The sequence below is a fragment of the Dermatophagoides pteronyssinus genome, unplaced genomic scaffold, assembly GCF_027571235.1.
Source record: "Dermatophagoides pteronyssinus isolate colony J.1.1.1.1 unplaced genomic scaffold, Derpt_VIB-CSIC_2022.12 sq0004, whole genome shotgun sequence".
Taxonomy (NCBI): domain Eukaryota; kingdom Metazoa; phylum Arthropoda; class Arachnida; order Sarcoptiformes; family Pyroglyphidae; genus Dermatophagoides; species Dermatophagoides pteronyssinus.
The window spans coordinates 6,862-27,847 of record NW_027461528.1 but is presented as its reverse complement, the minus strand read 5'-3'; the positions used below and the strand labels follow the sequence as shown (position 1 = coordinate 27,847).

The window sequence follows — 20,986 nt, the reverse complement described above, 5'->3', positions numbered from 1 at the left end:
ACTAGAGCGAATCGAGTTATTTCATCATCCGAAACGATGATTCAGATCAACAAAGACGATTCAAGTGAACATTGTTCGTGTGTGTGGCCGTGAATAATTGAATTTTCCTTCAAAAAGTGCAAAATTCGCCAAATCCAAACCAATCAAACGAGGGTAATATGTTTGGTCAGTTGATAGGTTGGACGGATGAATTGGCAATAATGAGTGATTGATTTGCAATAAATCATGATTTTCACTTGAAAATTGAGCACAGGAAATCGAATCAATGAAATGTCGACCTAATCTCGAAACTAGCCGGAAACAAGTATTACACTGACTGAATGACTGACTGACTGATAGGACGATATAGGAATCGATTTCAATTTCCTCGTTGATTATTGGTTTTTAATGTTGTCGCCATTCACTGATAACAAAATGAATTGCATGTTCACTGTTCAGTGTGTGAACATCCGCCCTATAAATTGGAAGCGAATGCAGAATTGCATTTCCATTTTTAATTAGTGTTTGTTTGATGAAGATGATGGGGTGGAAAGCATTCAAAATCATCACTCTTAACCTGACCATATTGGCCATAGCAATCATTCGGAATGGTCAATGCCAATATGGTAATGCTAAAAACAAAGGAGTTGTGGGTGAGTTTGTTTGTTTTGTTGTTGTTATATTGATATTGATTGGTTTGTTAATTTGTATTTGTTTAGTTGAAACTGAATATCAAAAACCGGTAATCGAAACTAATAGCTATGAAGAACCTGTATGGAAGGAAGAACCCGAATATCAACCGGAAATCATCAAAGAAGAACAACCAAGTTATAAACCCAAAGAAGTTATCGTCAGTGAAGGAACTGGTGGTGGATATGGTGGATCAAAAAAAAGTGCTGCCATTCGCGAAGAACCAGTTTGGCAAGAAGAACAACCCAGTTATAAACCAAAAGAAGTTATCGTTAGCGAAGGAACTGGGGGTGGGTATGGTGGTGGATCGAAGAAAAGTGCAGCCATTCGTCAGGAACCAATTTGGCAAGAAGAACAGCCAAGTTATAAACCCAAAGAAGTGATTGTCAGTCAAGGAACTGGTGGTGGCTATGGCGGTGGATCGAAAAAAATCTGGAATGAACAGCCCCAAGTATGGAAAGAAGATTATCATCAACAACCAAAAGTGATAACCAAAGTAATACGCGAACCAGTAGTCGTAACCAAAGTGGTCAAACAGCCTGTAGTCAAAGTGATTCGGGTAGTGGAAAAAGTTCCCGTCTATAAACAACCGGTATATCATCAAGTTTGGGTGAAAAAAACTTATAGCGGCGGATATGGCAATGGACACGGTGGTGGACATGGGGGCGGATATGGTGGCGGATATGGCGGCGGTGGATACGGTGGCAGACGTGGGGGTGGTGGAGGGGGATACGGCCGTCGACGTCGAAGCATTCGTGATGATCATTCGATCGATAAACGGGCATCGAAATGGAGAGATTATAAGAAACAAGCCAAATGGCAAACTAAACAAGCAAAATGGGCAGCAAAACAAGAGAAACGTGATAAATGGAAAAAAATCAAAAAAGGGGATTTCGATGGCGGATATGAACAAAAACACCATGGTTATGAACAACCAAAACATCATGGCTATGAACAACCCAAGCATCATGGTTATGAACAACCAAAGCATCATGGCTATGAGCAGCCCAAACATCATGGTTATGAACAACCAAAGCATCATGGCTATGAGCAGCCCAAACATCATGGTTATGAACAACCAAAGCATCATGGCTATGAGCAGCCCAAACATCATGGTTATGAACAACCAAAGCATCATGGCTATGAACAGCCCAAAGGATATGGACATCGAGCTCGTCGCAGTTATGATGATGACACCAACTATGACGATTATGATCAACAACAGATTTACACCAAACAAGAATATGATCAGCCATCGACCAAAGTGGAGACCGATCAACAACAACAACAACATTATGATAAGACTAAAATAGTGGAACAAATCTATGAGGAAGAGACCAAATCGCCAATCCAACAGCAACCAGAATATACACCGGAACTTAAAGATTATAATGCCAATCAACAGGTAGCAGCCATACAAAAAGAAGAACATTCATATCCAACTATCAAAGAGGAAAGCCAAGAAAAACAAACAAAAGATGACGACGGCTATAGCGGATATGGTGTCGGTGTATATGGGGGACAAATACCAAAAATAATGCAACCAGACCAACAAACCGAAGACAAACAACAATATGACAGTGTCGAACAGACCATCGCATCGAAATCGGAACCGGAACAGGTCAAGCAGGAATCATATCCTCCAGTGGAAGAGAAAAAAGTCATCGAATACCAACCAACAGTAACAGAACAGGTATGTGATTTGATGTGATCGACCATTTCAACTAAAATAATTTTGAACAGAAAACAATCAAAACAAAAGAAATAATAACCACAACAGAGTGCAATCAAATAATGGACAATCTATTAGAGCATTTACAACCAGAATTTATGCAACATATGTCCCATTATGTAATCAATAATGTTGAACCAATTCGAATGGCACGATGGGGTCGTATTCAACTGCATGATGGCCGTTTCAATCATATGGGAACCATTTGTCGCGGCGATGACTTTCACTCGAAAAAATTGGGCCAAGATAAATACATGATCGAAGGAACGATTCGAGTGCCCGAACCAACATGCGAATTTGAAGCCGATGCAGGAATGTATAATCGGTTGAGAATACGTAATCAATGCGTTCGATTGGTGGCCAAAGACGCTACATTCCGCGTGGCAATGTTTGTGGACCAAAAACGTTCCACTGTGCATGTAGCTGAATTGGAACCGCTAGAATTGAACGATTTTCATATGGAAGATGAGCGTGGCCGTACCGTCAAAACTGGCATGCGATGGCCATTCAAACGAGTTAGTCAATGGCAATTGGAACCGCATCGACAACAATTCATGACTATGTTGACACACGAATTGTGCGACAAATTCAGAGAAATGATTCATCGTCCCCAAGTTACACAAGAAATTATCCAATCGGTATGATCATTATTATTAATGTAATGGAGAGAAATTATCATTACCATTCAATCAAAATCAAAATAAATAAAGTCAATCGATTGATTTGATCGATTAGTTGTGAGTAGTGGAACATTATAATAATTAATCGAATGCTATTTTCTTGCCAACAACAACAACATTGAGACAGAATTGATTGAAAAGTATCGATTGAACATTGATGATAGCATAATGATGTGATTGATTGGTAATGTTGGAGAGGCAATCATTAATTATTGTTCCACTCAAACAATATCTGCTTGTTATTGATTTTTCCGATACTCATTATCCATTCCGAGAATTTGTTTGTTTAGCATTCTGGTCGACCACACATTCGAATTATAATGATTAACATTTTCGGTGATCCGTGAAAACAAAAAATCTGACATGCAAGTTGTTTGTGTTTGTTTGGTAGGAAACTGCCTAATGAACCATATCATACACGACCAAGAAACGGGATAATTAGAATCTCGTTATTTAATGATGATGATGATTACTGCTAATGAGAGAGAGAGTCAGCCATCATTCTATTTCCACACAAGTGATCGGAAACAGTTGAATCTTTTTTTCAATTTTTTCGGGAATCGATCCTATCGAATGGAAACAATGAATGAAAGATATTGTCCAAACAAATCACCAGACAACAACAGTATCATCTCTTGCACCAAATTATATGACATAATTTTTTGTTGTTCGGTGGGCGTCCATAGACCTCGGTTCGGGTCGGTCGTCCAAATGAGCACGTTCGAATCATTGAGGGAGAATTCGGTTTAGAAACATATTCCTTTCCCTCCCTCTCTCTCTGCAATCGAATCACGTACATTTGGGCCAAAAATAATGAAAAAATTGACATTACACTGCTCTGTTACCAACAACGACGATGACGATGAAAATTTATGAATTTGATATGCGAACATACACACAATGAATGTTTCAAGTGTAGTGTAATTGTATCGTATCGATGAATGTAACCAAAAGTATCTGATTCAATGCAAAACAACAAACTTGCCGATTTGATTTTCGATTTTTCTCTCTAATCGATACAATATGGTCATTAAAATGAATTCTCTTTGGTTGGATGGGAAAAAGTTTTTTTGTTTTAAATAAATTTGGCAACAATTAGCATGGAAGAAAACTTGTAAATAAACTTTTATTTCATTAATCCATTGTTGTAATCCATACGGTGTGTGAATGTATGCCACGACGATAAATCACAATTAATTGGACAGAGAGAGGGAGAGAGAGATGGAAATAAACTTGATTTTTTTCAGTTGATAATCAGTTGTTAATTAAACAACAATCAAACCGAGAGAGGAAAAAGAGAGAATTAAATGAAATGACCGTGCCGGATTAGCGAATTCAGCAAGCCCAGATTGGCAGACTAGAAAAACTTTTTCATTGCTGGTATAGATGAGAAATGTCTGGTTGTTTGTGTTTTTTGCAATCATTATGATTATTATTATGAATCATCAATCTCGATTAGTATGGCCGCATCATATTCCTTTGGTTTTTGATATGAACCAGATGTTATGCGATATTTTCCATCAATTGAACTTTCCATAATGATGATGGTTTGGCAATAATAATAATTGAAAATTCTATATTTTGCTTCATTGATTCCTGGAACACTGAGGGAAAAGGGTTAATTCGGTTCATTTCCAATATCTGATCGAATGTCAATTAGTGCTAGATTAAGCACCGCCTTCTGATACTACGCTGCTTCACCTGTAGAAAGTAGAATGCAAAAAAACAAAACCAAAAACTTTTCCGTCATTTTGAATAGGCGGAGCTTGTCGGTATTTGTGATTGAGAAGAATTGGTTTGATTCTAGAATTGGCGCGCACATACGCCCAATTACGAGTTTTGGTTTTTGGAAGAAAATTCCTCGTCGATCGGCCAGTATCAGTTTGGAAAGGAAGCCAGTACTGTTTGGGTGCAAATTTCATCAACAACTTGATGATTTGGGTGATGTTTGAAATGGCTCAATCATTATGGTCATCATTGGATTTCAATCATCATTGCTGGTTGATTGTTTTGATCATCATCACCATCAACGATATGATGGTGAACGCTCGTCATTTATCCTCATCGATTTCGACCCCAATCGATCAACACGATCAAACCATGCAAGAATGTACATTGGAAAATTTTCAACAATGCATTTCCGGATTATGGTCATCATCCGGCGGCAATAATGGCGATCTAGCATTTCCCACTACAGCCCAACAATTGCAACTAACCTGCACGGATCTGAAAAAGCGTGTCGGTTGTTTGGATCGACATTCAGAACGCTGTTTTACCAATGAAATGATGCAGGTATTTGGTCATATTGTGACCAATGCTAAACAATTCGTACATGATCTATGTGATGATCGCAAAGTGCAAGCAGGTAAGAAAGCGATTCTGTCCACGTGTTTAGTTTATGCTATGATTCATTCGATTCTCATAGAATACCTGATACATGCTAAATGTTTTCGAAATATTTCTCTCGACGAACATAAATGTGCCCACGAATATCGTGATGCAATCGAATTGCCGCCGTTATCGTTACAGAATCCACACCAACAACAACGTCGGGAAATACAAATGAAGGAAATCATAATGCGAAGATCATGTTGGTAAGTCATTTTACTTGTAAATGTTTATTATTTGCTTTCCAAAATTGATCCCAATTTGCATTGTTGGTTGGTTGGTGGTGCCTTATCCTGACATTTGATATTTGGATTTGATTTTTATTCTTCTGGGGCCTGATGTTGGTGTGGTCTGAAATCGAGTTTTGTGTTCGTGTTCAATGTAAATAAACATCCAGGCAGGCAGACAGAAAAAGACAGTGTTTTTTGCGAAATGTTGCTGAAACTGAATTTGGACTGTGTTTTGTTTGTTTAGTGAATATTTCTTTTGTTTTGTTGATTTATCTTTTTTCGGGTTTTTTCTTCTTCTTTAGATTCTCTGGTTTCCATCAGCCTTTTCTAATGTTGTTGTTTGAATTGAGCGATAGTGTTCTGGTTTATTGGGGTGGTGGAATAATTTATTTTCCAATTCAAATTTTTCTAGCCAAAACCAAAAAAGTCTCTGATTGATTTATGCTATTTTTTCACCCAAATTCACGAAGGTCATCCATTCATGCTTGCATGTTGTTGTTCATCAAACACTCGACTAAGCTAACAGAGTGTGGTCACTACTGGGATCTATCCATATCATTATTCAATTGCAAAGATAATTTGATTTGCTAAGCAAAAAAAAAAACAAAACAAAAACAATGTTCAATGATTAGTGACTACTGGCTGTATGGCTTTACAATTAGATTTTTTATATCGGAACAAAATCAAATTGCCCGGAGCCGTTGAAAAGCAATGGATGTTGAAGAAAAGAAAAAACCGTGTAATAAATGTGATAATGTTTTTGTGGCCATACAACAAAAACAACAATAGTGACTTGCACAAACAAACTAACAAATCTTCCCTCAGTGAATGAGAGTGAGAGATGGTGAGACAATCGAAAACCACCAGACCCAAGTGACCGCACATTCGGTTAATCTAATTGTAAATTATCCGCACAGTGGAGAAAAAGACCTGGCTAAAAAAATACACTAGAGATTCGTGGATAGAGTGAAAAGCAAGGATTGTGCTGTTGGTTTTGTTTTTCTTTTCTTGTGGCGGTATGGATATTGTACCCATGAGAGTGGATCTGGTTTTCGTTTCACTTTTACTTTTCCTTTCGTATTTCTGGTTGTTTAGCTGATTAATCCAATTAGATGGATGCATTGTTTATACTGTTTTTTCTTTCGTTTGTTTTTCCGATTCAGATTTTGGTTTTCAATTTTCAGAGAATTTTTTTCTCCCAAAAAAACAACAACAATATTGAACCCTTTACGGACATAGTGAGAATGAGAGAAAATTAACTTTTCACACTTTTATCGGCATTCCCAAATGTCTATGTGAATGATGTTCAGCCAAATGGCAGACTAACTTTATTTAAGTTGATTTCCATGAATATTTCATTAATTTAACACCTTTATTACTCTTTTCTCGTTTTCTCGTTCTCTTTCTGGTGATGTGCATTAATCATTATTCATGCTATCCATACTATTCATACTTAGTGCTCTTCAGGAATTGGTTCTCTGCAAACGACGTCATGTTCGCGAACAATGTGGCCAATCGGCATCAATATTTATGCGTGATCATTTACCACGAATAACCAATCCGGTGTTGGAACAACATTGTCAGGCATATACTTATGGACCGGGCACTTGTGATGAAGCATTGTACGGTATTCGAGGTCGCATGATCGACATGTCAAATGATGATCATCAGCATGATAACCATCAGGATCACCAAAATACATTTCGAATCAATCCATCAGAATCAACGGGCAATACAATCATATTGCAACGACATCTCAAACTCAAACAACAGAATCAAATGATGAAAACAACTCAATCAAACCTAGAATCATCGTCAGGAACGATGATGGCCAACTGGAATTGGTTGGAATATAATTTATTTATCACATTGATAGTGTTAATATTGATTGATCACCTTAACTAACGATATTTGTAATAATAAATAGCGCCTATGATGACGCCAATAACCAATGTAATCGGGATGAATAGCCACCATTTGCTGCTGGAATTGTGTGCGGAATCTTTGCCAATGAAATTGTCCCTCAAATCATAACCATAGCGACGACAAGTGGTAGATGTTTGCGAATCGAGATGATTTTCATCGCCATTGTCATAGTAAGGTAGTGAATGACATATTTTGTCACTTGCCCATCCAAATATCTGCCTGGACCAATCCAAAAGATTCGATCGTTGAGTTGAATGGCAATAATTTTGCGCTTGTTTTGCAATACATTCCATGAAATTATATTGGGCACAGCAAAATATTTTCGAATTGATGCTTTCGTCGAATTTTTTGGGCAATTCTTTGAATGTTTGTTGGCGACAGAATTCGATTCGATCACCATCGACGGTGAGATTTTGGATAACATTCAAACATTGGCGGGTTTGATCGTTGTTTGGATCGGGTAAAAAGAGTTCCAGTTTATGATGGTGATCATCATTATGATGTAATGCCTGATAGGTAAGATTTTGGCAATATTCTTGCCATTGGTTGTAGCCAGGATTTTTACAAAATGATTTGGCGAAAAACTGACGGGATTCTTGGATGTATTGTTTGAGATGAAGGAATATGTTGTATGGACAAAACCTCTGTCCTTGTTGTTGATAACATTCAAGTTCATCGAAAGCTTGACAACAGGTTTCCCAAACAGTGGTAACATTTGTGTGCAAACGGATTGGATCGTAATCGATGAGAGCACCAGTTCGACACCATTGTATTAGATTGGCACCAGTCAGCGAATCGATGCAATCCTGAGCAAATTCATCCGGTTTCACTGACCATGATACGGGCAAGAAACACAACAACGCTACAACAAGGCTGAAAACATAGAGAAATTTCATGTTTGATCGCAATAATGATTACTAGCAACAAAAAACAATTATCGTGATCGGAAAAAGTGTGTTTTGCCTTTTATATCTAGATCATCATTTTACAACAATCAACCAATCAATGTTATCATCATTTTCCATCATTCCATTGTTTTCCGGGAAGAATACAACAACAACGGTAGGAGTTTCCCAGCATCGATTGTCTTGTTTTGTTGATTTGAACGAACATAACAAACATGAAATGTGGATTGTCCATTGATAATGATCACTATTATTATTTATGATTATGCGATAAGACTGGTGGAAATGATGCAATTGCACAAAAATTCCCCAAGAAAATGATTGAAATGCCAACAACAACCACGAAAGGCATAATGATTGGATTGTGTCCTTGGCTGATTGAATAATCTGAATTGGTAATTAGATTGCATCGTACATGGCGATAATTATAGCAAACCTGTTTGTGCTTCAGTGTTCGATCGGTGTTGGGTATAAAAATGGTCATCCATTCTGGACAAGACTGTCATTTCAGAGAATAATCAAAAAATGAAGCTTTTGGTGCCATTTCTGGCCATTCTGGCCTTTATCTCCACGATGCTCGTCACGATTGGACCGTCAACAGTCGAATGCGGTGGTTATGGCTATGGTTATGCACGGCCTGTCTACGTATATCCTGTGCACGGAAAGGTGAAATACAAATCCAAAATCAAGATCAAATCCAAATCGAAAGGACGATATTACTATGGCTGATTGGTTTGTTGGGGGCTAACAATGGCGAATGGAATGAATGGAATGAATTGATTGAATTGTATAGTGAATAAATTGAATTAAGAATGTATTTGTTGACAATGTCTATAAATGAATAAATTCAATGTTTGTTTGCATGGTCAATTTGGTTTGTGTGTTTTGTTTAATGATTTTTGTTGTTTGCTAACAAAATATGTCCAACAATCCTAAATATTCGAAGCCAGATGAAGATGCTAAAAGAGTATCATCAACATCTTCAGCAACCACATCAATAATAGTGGGATCAGACGAATCAGCACCATCTACCAGCTATTCTAGTCGACAATACGACAATAAGCCAAAAAGTCAACAAATCAAAATCAAAATTGATGTCTATCGAAGTCCATCATCACGTCGTTCATCACGCAAGAAGAATAAATCACCCATCGCAGATGTACCGCTACAGCCGTTGGCGGCGGCCATCGCCAGAGCTATCAAAAGTAGCGAAACATTCGGATCAATGGATCCTAAATGGGATATGAGGCCACAACAAAACAAGCTCGAACCGCTGCCGAAACCGCAATCGAGGATTGTACCTAATCCGGGACCGAAGCTACAATCAAAGATTCTGCCCAAATCGGAACTGAAACCGGAACCAAAGACGATGTTGATTCCAAAACAACACAAGTCACCACCGCCATATCCAGTGCCACCAACACCACCTCCATCACCCGAACCACAGCCACCACCGGAACCAGCGCCAGCAGGAAAGCAGCAGCCCAAACCGAAATCGCCACAAAAGCAACAACAGCAACCTCAACCGCAATCGATGTGCAAAAATTGTCGCAATGTTTTAACCGCTCAAGATCGTCAATCTGGACCGGCATCAATGGTCAAAAGTAATCAGGATCCTATCCTAGAATTTTTCCAGTTCCCAACAACTAGTCGTCGTCGTCGTGGTCGAGGTGGTCGTCGTGGTCGTGGTCGTCGAAATTTTCGCGGCCGTCGCAGCATTCGTGGCCGCAGTTTTCGTGGCCGCAGCATTCGTGGCCGCAGTTTTCGTGGCCGCAGTTTTCGTGGTCGCAGTATTCGTGGTCGCAGTATTCGAGGTCGCGGTTTTCGTGGACGCAGCATTCGTGGTCGCGGTTTTCGTGGCCGCAGCATTCGTGGTCGTCGAGGCTTTCGTGGTGGTGGAAGAGGAGGGTATCGATCGAGATTTTCCTCAGTCAGTTCATATCGAATTAGCCAACAAAGACCAAGTCTTGTTAGTAACAGTTCTCGACGACGATCAATAAGGGGACGAGGACGAGGACGTGGACGAACACGGTCATCAAGTTGGACACAAGCATATCGAAATGTGCGTGAAAAGCAAAGTTTAGCATTGTGAATAGTGCGAATAAATGATATTATAATTATAATTGTTTATTGGCATTTGTATATCTCATAGTATCAATATATTGCACTGCTCAATTCAGTTTGATGGTGTCATAATGTTATAATGTGGTGCGGCGGGTATGGTGCTCTTGTCTTGCTCGTTTATTCCTCTTCTTCGGCTTCTTCAACTTCCAGTTTATGTCCACCTTTTTTGGCCCAATTTGGTTGATCTTTCATCTGGGAGAAATAATCACGTTGAAATGCAATTGATAATTTTTCACTTTTTCACTTACATCCTTTTCATCTTCCACGGTGAATTTGGTTGACTGTACACGTTTCAGATTTTGTCGAAAATCTTGATCAGCTTTCGCAGCCACTTTGGCCATTTTTTCCAATCTAGCAGAAGGTTTGCAGAATTAATCAGTTTGCCAAATGAGTCAAATATTATACATACTTTTGATCATATTTTGACACTTTTTTCAATGCCGGTTTAAGGCTTGGGTGGTGATTGGGCAGAGACAAGAAGAGGTTAGATGTTGAAAGAATGAGTGAGTGAGTGAATGACTTACAATTTGCCACGCATATCGTTGACTTGTACCTGTAATTCATTGATTAGATAATCTTTTTGTCTCACCTCGCATTCAAGATCATATTTGTTGTCCTCTAGTTTGGCTAGACGATCGTGATATTCTTGACAAACTTTCTTCAATGCGTCTGTGGGATAGGATTGATTGGTGATTGGCGATATTTATAACAAAGTGAACATTACCTGCGTTTAGGCCGTCGAGGTTTTTTGCCTGACCACAACGTTTGAGCAGCATTTCTCGACGTTCGCCTGCACGTCGTTCCTGTTCACGCTTGACAGCTTCGGCTGCATTTTTACGCAATAATGTCTAATGGGAGATATTGGCCGTGAACGAAATTGAATTTGGCATATTGGATTTAGCAACACTTACACGCAATTTACGCTTACGTTCCGGTGTCATGAAACCTTTTTTTCCCTTTTTTGCACGTGCTGCCTCTTCAAGACGGGCACGCACTTCAGCCTTTTTACGTTCTTTTTCTGCGGCTTTACGTTTTTCTTCCTGCCAAGCAAACAAACGAAATGGTCAAGATTGATGAAGCAGGAAACTGAATAATCTTACCTCGGTTAGGGCCATTTTGCTTGGAAGATGACGACGAATCTAGTTTGATCTGAAGAAAGTGAAACGAAAATGATCAATTTTATCGCAAAAAAAACAATCTGAAATTCTGCAGCAAAAAAGGGGAGAGATGAATGAGAAAATGAAGAGAAAATCAGAGAAAACTAGGTCAACTTGATTGTTGAACGAAATTCTTAGTTGTTTGTCATGTTTGTTGTGAATGAAAGCAAAGTGAAGTAAGGAAAAAATGGTGAAATGTTCATCATGATGACACTAACCAATTCGGCGAATCGAGAAAGGAAAAAGAACTTGGCCATGGTAGCAATAACAAACAACTTGACTGAAAACTGAACAAAATTTCGAACAAAAAATTACAGTGTTGAGCAGTCAACTCTGAAGAAATTCTGGCATCATTCCATCATGGTGATGATATGATTTCTGATGTGTCACACAATCCAAGAATCGAATGTCGAAACACGGTGGATCATTATTACCTATGTTGGTTGCTTGGTGAGAATCGATTACAAGGGTCACTCGTTACTGCCACTGTGTGTGATGAGAATATGATACTCTGATCATCAGGATAACGAATCAGCATTGCGTGGGTGTAACTTTCTCTATTTCTTGAAGAATGTTGGCATTCTTCATACAATGTCATATCCACTGACATTGAATTCTTTCTCGCTTTCTCTTTCACGATTAATGATTAATGCAAGATTATCATTGATAATGGCAAGTGATGATGACTAACGAAAGATGGCGCTCTCGAATTGGGAATGTTCAGCAATGGCCGAAACATTTGAAACATTGGAATGAAAAACTTTGTTTATAAAATGAAATTGTGCAATGATAGTGTCAAGTTGGATTTTGCAATTTCGAAATTTTGAAATTTCAGCACTTTTTTGCAAACATCAAGTTTTAAGGAATTATGAAAAATACTTACGAAAGTTGATTTTGTGATGATGCGATCGGACGAATGACTGCTGAAGCAATGAATGAATTTGTATGAAAAGTGATGGCTATTTGTAGTATTTGTAGTAAGCAAGATGGTGATCGATGAAGGAAATGGATTATAGAATCCGAACAAAACAACCCAAACAAATCGACGAATCGACAGAACAAAGAAAGTTTGATTGTCCGGGTGCGATGAGTGGAAAGAGCCGAAAAGAAAAAGAAATGTCACTAGGATGACTGCAAAAATATTTGGCTAGCAAAACGAACGCGCGATTCGTGAAGAAGGATGGAGAAGCGAAAGGAAAATGATTGAATATCGATCGAATAAATTAAAGATATTGCACGACAAGGCATGGAATGAGTGTCAATGTGAATTAGATGCCATCATCACATCTCCACAACAACAACAACCACGAATGTTGCCTCGATCAACGGAAATGGAAATTGTCACCCATTCATCATTCACTCAAACTAACAACAACAACATTGGTCGAGCGATTGCGAACGCCAAATTCTTTCCATAGCCTAAATATAGTGAGCGATGTGTGCCGAGTGGAGTATAAATAGATTCTACTATGACAAGGGGTGTGTTCTGTTTGTTAAATTCTCTCATAGACTGCTACATCCATGATGGTGATATGGAATGATTAAGAATCCAGTTTGTTTTTGCTCCATTCTTTCGCCTGCTTTGATTGATAAATGTTGCCAATTTTAGTAGCGAAAATGATCGGATGCAGAGAGAATAATGAGGCTATAGAATTTTGTTTGTTTGTCGGTTTGATCAAGATTGCCTAGTTAGTTAGCGAGATGATTATCATGAGCGATAATGATTATTGTCATTGCTTCTCTCTTTCTTTCGATAAACAACGATGACGTTCATTGACATAATCAATCGGTTGAATAGTTTTTTCAAGTTTCAGGCATTATGGTCGAAAACAAAGAAACATTGACAAAAACAATGTAATCATCATCGGTAAATCCGATAATTATCATCATTCAAACAAAAACAAAAACAAAAACAAAACAATTTCCTAATATTTGGGCTTAACCTTGGCGAACTTTCCAGATTATGATCAATTGATTATTGAATGATGTTTACCGTATTGGCATAATTAATTTGTTTGATGAACAATATGATAATAATGATTTGGCTTGGATTAAAGTAAACAATCGAAAATTCTCTACATCTACCGTGTGTGTTTGCTATAGGTGGAAAACCAATGTTTATTTTAACACTAAATAGCGACAATCGATTCTTCTTTCCAGTGTGATTATTGGCAAAGCATCTCTTTCGTTTCTTTCCTCAGCGAAATGTACGATCATTTGGATGGATTATGATTAACGCTGGCTTAGCCATGACCTTAAGAAAGCTGAATGAATGTACTTGTGTACTTGGCTACTTGGCTAAACGGATATTATTACTAAGGATATGTGTGTGTATGTGGATATGCAAATTTTCTAGAAAAAAAGAACAACCTGTTTGCAAAAACAGCGTTTATCGATTGTTATTGGATGCTAACAATCATTAAGTTTGTCATTGAATGATTGACAACAATAAACAAACATTGGATTGATTCTCAACCAACAAAACAAATTAAAAGTTTCATTTATCAATCAATCAATGCAAAGTGTTTTTACTTTTATTACTTATTCTCACCATTGACGAAGGTGATGTATCTGTTTAATGTATTGGATGGAGCAAGAGAGGAAAATTTGCAAGAAAATCTTGTTCCTTGAGGATGGACGCAACAAGTAAGTGGCTGGCTAGTTGATGATGACGTCAAAGAACCAGCTTTTTGTTGGAAAGACAATATTGTCTTGAGTCGGCCAGGTTTGCAACATAGGCACAGACACGGTGCTTTTTGCTTCGATTGATTGCTTATCTCAGTTCGAATGGCAGCCTCCCATTTTCGAAGATTATGCTTTGAGACTCTCTTTTCAGTAATTTATGATTTCTCTTTCTTTTGTGTTGTTGCCAGGCTGTCGTTTGATCGAATATAGTTGTTAAAAAGCGAAAGTTTTGTCTGGATTGGAAGCCAGTTTTGTTTCTGTGCAGCACTTGGTCATTCTGATTAGTTCAGTCTTTTGAATTTTCATTTTTGTTTGTGTTTTTCTTTCATTCAGTTTGATTTTTTGTTTTTTCAATTTTCCAAACGAAAAAAATGGTGAAATATCTGATCATTGGCATCGCAGTTATGGCGTTTGGTACGTAAATTTACCTTAATTTGTATGATTGTGTTTGGTTGTTTGTGAAAATATTGGACCAAGTTTTTAAATTAGTCAGCCAGCCGAAATGATAACAAACAGGATTCTGATAAGGGAAAACCATAGGCGGATTGTGCGTGTGTGTCTGATCTGCCATCATAGACAAATCGAAACTAGGTTGACCAAACGAACGAACGAAAGAGAAAAATAGTCTAGATAGATTGTATAACCGGTATGATTATGTTATGTTTGTTGAGAAAAAAGCTTTCGTTTTCGTTTGAGATCCTTTATCAAAGTATGTCAATTTTGGGTCAAACCTAAAGTTAGACAAATCCAACAATGCCACCATGATAACGATAGGTCAAACAAGGTCGAATTCAGATTCAAACTAGGCAACTGATGCAGATTGAGATTGCTGAGCTCAATGCTAGTCAAACAAACAAACACGAAGGCAAAAACAAGGTCATTTCATTCAGCACAAGCAAGCATAAGTCGCATGATTGAAGCAAGCAAGGACTAGGGCACAAACTTGCAACAAGCAACGATTCCTAATGATAATTCATAAGAGAAGGTTTTGGGTCAAGATTAGAAATGATGAAAGAAAATGGTCGATTGATTCGAGTAATGATCATTGATGATGATTGTCCTCCAAACAGATACTGCAATGTGATCAAGTGTTGACTTGAATTTTTGTTTGATTCGAACAGGTGTGGTGATACATGCCCAGAATAGCTGCCATCTTCGTGAATTGGATCTGTGTGTTGCATCCGGTTTGGCTTCTGGTCAGAATCTGCCAACCACAGTGGCCGAGATCAATAAACAATGTCAAGGCTTGAAAGAAATGAATGACTGTATTGGAAATTACTCACGACGTTGTTCCACAAAATCGATGCGAGAATTTCTCCGTTCAATCACCACACAAGGTGATGTCCAATCATGGCATCAAAATTTCTGTGAAAAGGAAAACTCAGAAGAACGACAACAATATCTCAAACACGCAACATGTTTGAACCAGGCGCAAAAAGAAGCCCGAACCTGCATGCGTGATTTGACCGTAGCATTGGATCGTGCCATCAACAACGATGTGGAAAAACGTATTCCAGGTAAGCGTCTATTAACAATTGCCTCATTTCAGTCCTTCATTCATTGCGCTATGTTTGCTTGGCAGAAATGTGCTGTGCCGTACGTCGTATGCGCAAATGTAATGATGATATTGTGGAAAACAAATGCGGAAAAGAGGGCAAAAAATACATGAACCAAATGGTGCAATCCATTGCCGGAACACGATTGCCAGAAATTGCATGTCGCGATTTCGACCCGACCAGCAAGAAATGCACATCGATTCTACCAGCACCGGGAACGAAAGCCGGCAATACTCGTTCCAATTCAGTGCTTTCACGATTGTTGAACACTTATTCAGCCTTGTAAGCTCGTCAGCGGATGATATCCACTCCATCTTGCTTATCAACAAATTGATTAATTTTTGATTTTCACCAATGAACGTTACCTATTTCGATTCATTTTTGAATTGGAAATTGAATTCATCTTTTCGCCCCTTCTCACCATCCGATGACCAACTTGGATTTGGTTGTTTGTTTCATGTTTCCATTTTTCGCCACAGCATCAGCAGCAGCAGCAGCACCAAGTAAAGCAATTTTCAAAGATTCTCGCATCATCATAATCATCATTATTTGATTTGATCATATCTATGTTTGTCTCATTTATTTCATAATAATAATAATAATCAATAATGTGTGCTTGTGTTTGGAGATTGTCATTCTTTCTAATAAAAATTCCATTACCATTTCTTTCTTTCTTCAAAACTATCAATAACCATTTGGGCGCCATCTGCGGTTCTAATGATGAAAAGAGTGATGATGTTGTGGCCGAAAGATGGCACAACAGTGCGATTTGATGTTTTTCCTTTCCGATCGGACTGATCAATTGGAACGTAGCAACAACAACAACAAGGATAGAAATTAGATTAAGCTTAGTTTAATTGGATTTTGGAATTTGCTTTGTTCGATCTGGATCATTTTTATGGTTAAATTTTCTTACCACACCACTTACTTGGTTTTGGACGATATGTTGCATGAACAGAAAACTAAATGCGAATGGGATTTCTGTGCGAAATTATCGCATTCGATAGTATCGCTTTATTTTGAAGATGAACAACTGGATGTAGCTCTCAATATCCACAATGGACATAATCGGGATGACGGGGAAAGCAGTGATCGTGTGCTCAACAATGCCAAAGTCATTTCGTTTTACGATGATAAGGATGATAAGAATGTTGCACACTTTTATCGCGAGCTGTTTATTCTGACTATATTCAATGGACACTACATACCGTGGATTAGAGATAGCAATTATCATAATGATTACATTGAACGTGTGGCCATCATATTGAATCGCTTGCAAGATGTGTATCCACTTCATTTGCAGGATTCGCAGATGTTACGGTGGCTGGACGGTTGTGTTGAGAATCGAATGAAATTGTCTCGATGGCTATTGTTTAATTCGATAATAAATTCGTTTCGTTTGGAACGAGAATTGCAAATGACCATCAATAACATTGACATTAATGTCCCTGATGCCGATCAATTTGCTTGTTCGAAACGTTTTCTCATCTATGCCGATTATGATCGCGAGGATAACATCCAAGACAAGGATGATGATAATGATGATAGAGCCGCAAAGGACGAACGTCTTGGATATTATCTTGGTTACTTGGATTTTGTGGAAAATTCTACCTGTCGATTACGAATTCCGGTAAGTGTTTTGATTGGGAAGACTGTACTAACTGAATTGGTGCTTGGTGTAGGCAAGGGCCAATCATTCGAAACGAGAAATGTTTATCAATTTGGCGCTGGTCAATCGCGATGCAAACAATCAACAATTGTTGACGATGAAATTATCCGAAACACTTGTTTCTGGTTATAGTGGTTGGTCGCAAAAGTTTCTGTTTGAAGAACAGCAGCAAACTGAGAGCGAATATCGAGCAATCACCGAGTTTACATTGTCTGCACAATGGTCACTATGGCCGCAATCCATCGATGAAAAACTAGTGGATAATTCCTTGGCATTGTCATTGGCTGATTTTCTTTCCAGTACCTTTCTACTGCTGAACGGTCAATATGTTTGGAAATTTTTCCGTCCATTTTTCCTCCATCGGTTCGCGCGTTCAGTCCAACAAGAGTGTGATATGGACGCAGTAAGGCAAACTATTGCCGCATTATTGATGGTGATTGATGAACCAGACGATCAGGTATCGTTATTCAACGTTGTTTATGGCCAAATGGGTGGCAAGTTGTCGTTGGACCAATTGACCACGTTGGATTGTTTATCGTTCGTGGCGGTGTTTAGCAGATTACCACATCCAGATAATCAACTGCAATATCTGAAATTGTTTGAACCCTTCATTCACAGCAATGCCATTCGAATGATTGTGGATGATGATTTCCAAATATTGTACCGTTTGTTGGCATTGTTGAGCAATCAGAGTGGTCAATATGAAACTCAACAATTGCAAGAAATAGTGGTGCCATTTCTCATTGGGTTATTGAGGTCATTAACTTCAGCATCGCTCACGGTGACAATGAATGAAGGCAAGACTAGACGTTATACTCGGATATTACATCGTGTTATGCATAAGACTATATCGATGATCATACAATGTATTGATTATATGAAACCATATAACTGGCCTTTGCTTTCCATTTTCGATGAACCAATGTCTCCCATTCGTAGTGTTATCGAACAAATGATTGATAACTTTCTTCACAGCCCATCACCATCGATGGACGATCATAACATTTCGCAAACATTTCGACTGTTGTTTGTCATCTATGTTCGTTTGACAAAGAATAACATCCTGGATCGAGAAAAACATTTACTGCCCTTGTTGACAGCTGAACGATTGCATTTGTATCATTATTATTCAAGTGAATCGCAATGATTGCCTTTTTATTTAATATGAATAACCATTAAATTTTGTTTCATTTTCCGAAATAGTGATCGATATCTGGATTTTTTGAAAATTCAAACAATTGAAATATAATTGTGCGAAATATAATAGTGCCATCTATCATTTTCAATTTGAACTAAAATCTATTTTCACTGATTTGGTTGCATTTGCATTGACAAATATTTTTTTTTGCTGAATCATTTATCGTCTTTTGCTTTTGTCTTTTATGAACAACGCCAAAAAGCTCAGCGTTGAAAAGAGCATGTTGAAAAGGAAATTGTCAATTGTGAACTTGACTTTGCTGTGTGAGCACGTTGTCAGAGTGATGAAATGAAACTTGTTTATGTCATGCTTCAAATTAAGAATTCTTTTTTGTGTGATTATTCTGTTGCGAATTAATTGTGATACGAGTATTTAGATGTTTATTGATTAGAAGTTTTTTGATGAGTTCTCCCGAAAAAAGTTTTTGTGAATTTTTCTTTTGATGTTTATCATTTCATCATCGATTCACTTTCATTTTGTTTTGAGTGAAATTTTCTAAAAAATGAAAAATCATTCCCCAATAAATAAACACGATGAAATTGATTCTTTACAAATTCCACTGATTAATTGTGACCCGAATTAATGTTAATTGAAAATTTTCAATAAGTTTTCCAAAAAAAAGTTTTTTTTCTAAATTTTCCTTTTTGTGTTCAGCACGCGCATTTCATCATCGACTCTTTTTTTTCGAACTAAGTTTTTGAAAAGTGCAAAATCATTCCCCAAAAAAAGTGAACACTGCGCATATTGTTTACATTTCATCACTCGCTCTTTGTTTGTGGTTATCAACAATCAACGTGGAATTATCCGAATATTTTCTGGCTTTGGATCAAACAACAAATGGTTCTTTGTCGTATTCCAAATGATATTGTCTGCTGATTGTTTTGTTGACTATGAAATATCATAACGTAGTAAACAAAGTGAATAACACCATAAGCCCGGCAGTGCTCGCGCCTCGATTCAATGAATTCGAAAAGCGTTTGGGGCAGAATATTGCCTACATGACCACTGCCGGGTGTTTGCTATGGAATTGATATATATCACTATCAACAATGAACAAATCAGCAGAAGAATATCAAAGGAAACGACAAAAGAATACCAATATGGAAACAATGGTGCACAAGTGGACAGAATAAAACAATTCTTCAACTGGAATCACGAACCTTGAACTGAGCAAAGCAGACGCAGATAAGTAATTGTTATTTCTCTTTTTCGTGACTTTTCATAACTATGCATACGAAATCTCCGCATCTTATTAGGGGAGGGAAGGTTCGTGAGCTGCTTTCGCTCAGGGGGTTAGGGAGTTAGGTTAGGTTAGGGAGTTAGGTTAGGTTAGGGAGTTAGGTTAGGTTAGGGAGTTAGGTTAGGTTAGGGAGTTAGGTTAGGTTAGGGAGTTAGGTTAGGTTAGGGAGTTAGGTTAGGTTAGGGAGTTAGGTTAGGTTAGGGAGTTAGGTTAGGTTAGGGAGTTAGGTTAGGTTAGGGAGTTAGGTTAGGTTAGGTTAGGTTAGGTTAGGTTAGGTTAGGTTAGGTTAGGTTAGGTTAGGTTAGGTTAGGTTAGGTTAGGTTAGGTTAGGTTAGGTTAGGTTAGGTTAGGTTAGGTTAGGTTAGGTTAGGTTAGGTTAGGTTAGGTTAGGTTAGGTTAGGTTAGGTTAGGTTAGGTTAGGTTAGGTTAGGTTAGGTTAGGTTAGGTTAGGTTAGGTTAGGTTAGGTTAGGTTAGGTTAGGTTAGGTTAGGTTAGGTTAGGTTAGGTTAGGTTAGGTTAGGTTAGGTTAGGTTAGGTTAGGTTTTTTTTTTTTTTTTTTTTTTTTTTTCGGTTTAAAAGAACGAAATTTTATTGACTTTACTGTTATTTTGTCCTTGGCAGTGGCCAAGGTTGGCATATCAAATTACAATGTTTTATCAATTGGTGTATTATCTTGTTAGGCAAAATATATAAGAGAATGAAAAAGAAGAAAAAAAAGAAGTAAAAGAGTAAAAGAAAAAGTCTATTTAGTATAATTTGTTTTGCAAAATTTATTAATTGTATCTTGTTTTTTATTGTTATCATGATAGACTACGAGCGGCTATGTA

The 20,986-nt window shown here is 37.8% G+C and overlaps 5 protein-coding genes across 6 annotated transcripts; 4 read left to right on the top strand and 1 right to left on the bottom strand.

Annotated features, from left to right (window-relative positions):
• Positions 1-470: 470 nt before the first annotated feature.
• Positions 471-3,162, top strand: LOC113796849 (uncharacterized). The gene is made up of 3 exons (XM_027347137.2): positions 471-632; positions 699-2,362; positions 2,413-3,162. Exons 1-3 carry the CDS (start codon positions 512-514, stop codon positions 3,043-3,045), a joined length of 2,418 nt encoding a protein of 805 aa, XP_027202938.2. The 5' UTR covers positions 471-511; the 3' UTR covers positions 3,046-3,162.
• Positions 3,163-3,306: 144 nt separating this feature from the next.
• On the top strand, positions 3,307-9,400 carry LOC113796855 (uncharacterized). Its single transcript, XM_027347143.2, has 3 exons — positions 3,307-5,446; positions 5,507-5,675; positions 7,157-9,400. Exons 1-3 carry the CDS (start codon positions 5,014-5,016, stop codon positions 7,602-7,604), a joined length of 1,050 nt encoding a protein of 349 aa, XP_027202944.1. The 5' UTR covers positions 3,307-5,013; the 3' UTR covers positions 7,605-9,400.
• A 1,236-nt stretch (positions 9,401-10,636) lies between these two features.
• On the bottom strand, positions 10,637-13,195 carry wupA (troponin wings up A). Of its 2 annotated transcripts, none has more exons than XM_075819579.1 (8): positions 12,695-13,195; positions 11,755-11,860; positions 11,566-11,694; positions 11,379-11,502; positions 11,179-11,323; positions 11,064-11,105; positions 10,903-11,005; positions 10,637-10,846 (listed from the first exon to the last, which is right to left on the bottom strand). In XM_075819579.1, the coding sequence occupies exons 2-8, from the start codon at positions 11,767-11,769 to the stop codon at positions 10,772-10,774; spliced, it is 633 nt and encodes a 210-aa protein (XP_075675694.1). In that variant the 5' UTR covers positions 11,770-11,860; positions 12,695-13,195; the 3' UTR covers positions 10,637-10,771. The 2 variants fall into 2 exon arrangements, with proteins under 2 accessions (XP_075675694.1, XP_027202948.1); XM_027347147.2 differs by having other exon boundaries at positions 11,755-11,803.
• Positions 13,196-14,730: 1,535 nt separating this feature from the next.
• LOC113796858 (uncharacterized) lies at positions 14,731-16,718 on the top strand. Its single transcript, XM_027347146.2, has 3 exons — positions 14,731-14,910; positions 15,618-16,013; positions 16,079-16,718. Exons 1-3 carry the CDS (start codon positions 14,868-14,870, stop codon positions 16,336-16,338), a joined length of 699 nt encoding a protein of 232 aa, XP_027202947.1. The 5' UTR covers positions 14,731-14,867; the 3' UTR covers positions 16,339-16,718.
• A 90-nt stretch (positions 16,719-16,808) lies between these two features.
• On the top strand, positions 16,809-18,921 carry LOC113796852 (uncharacterized). Its single transcript, XM_027347139.2, has 2 exons — positions 16,809-17,682; positions 17,735-18,921. Exons 1-2 carry the CDS (start codon positions 16,951-16,953, stop codon positions 18,866-18,868), a joined length of 1,866 nt encoding a protein of 621 aa, XP_027202940.2. The 5' UTR covers positions 16,809-16,950; the 3' UTR covers positions 18,869-18,921.
• Positions 18,922-20,986: the final 2,065 nt, after the last annotated feature.

Bases quoted from the DNA above. Each gene is read 5' to 3' on its own strand.
- LOC113796849 (XM_027347137.2), top strand. From the start codon at position 512: ATGAAGATGATGGGGTGGAAAGCATTCAAAATCATCACTCTTAACCTG. The intron at 633-698 runs GTGAGTTTGTTT...GTATTTGTTTAG, and splicing joins TAAAAACAAAGGAGTTGTGG to TTGAAACTGAATATCAAAAA. The intron at 2,363-2,412 runs GTATGTGATTTG...AATTTTGAACAG, and splicing joins AACCAACAGTAACAGAACAG to AAAACAATCAAAACAAAAGA.
- LOC113796855 (XM_027347143.2), top strand. From the start codon at position 5,014: ATGATTTGGGTGATGTTTGAAATGGCTCAATCATTATGGTCATCATTG. The intron at 5,447-5,506 runs GTAAGAAAGCGA...CGATTCTCATAG, and splicing joins TGATCGCAAAGTGCAAGCAG to AATACCTGATACATGCTAAA. The intron at 5,676-7,156 runs GTAAGTCATTTT...ATTCATACTTAG, and splicing joins ATAATGCGAAGATCATGTTG to TGCTCTTCAGGAATTGGTTC.
- wupA (XM_075819579.1), bottom strand. The intron at 11,006-11,063 runs GTATGTATAATA...ACCTTCTGCTAG, and splicing joins GTGTCAAAATATGATCAAAA to ATTGGAAAAAATGGCCAAAG. The intron at 10,847-10,902 runs GTAAGTGAAAAA...TATTTCTCCCAG, and splicing joins CCGTGGAAGATGAAAAGGAT to ATGAAAGATCAACCAAATTG.
- LOC113796858 (XM_027347146.2), top strand. From the start codon at position 14,868: ATGGTGAAATATCTGATCATTGGCATCGCAGTTATGGCGTTTG. The intron at 14,911-15,617 runs GTACGTAAATTT...TGATTCGAACAG, and splicing joins CATCGCAGTTATGGCGTTTG to GTGTGGTGATACATGCCCAG. The intron at 16,014-16,078 runs GTAAGCGTCTAT...TTTGCTTGGCAG, and splicing joins TGTGGAAAAACGTATTCCAG to AAATGTGCTGTGCCGTACGT.
- LOC113796852 (XM_027347139.2), top strand. From the start codon at position 16,951: ATGGTTAAATTTTCTTACCACACCACTTACTTGGTTTTGGACGATATG. The intron at 17,683-17,734 runs GTAAGTGTTTTG...TGCTTGGTGTAG, and splicing joins CCTGTCGATTACGAATTCCG to GCAAGGGCCAATCATTCGAA.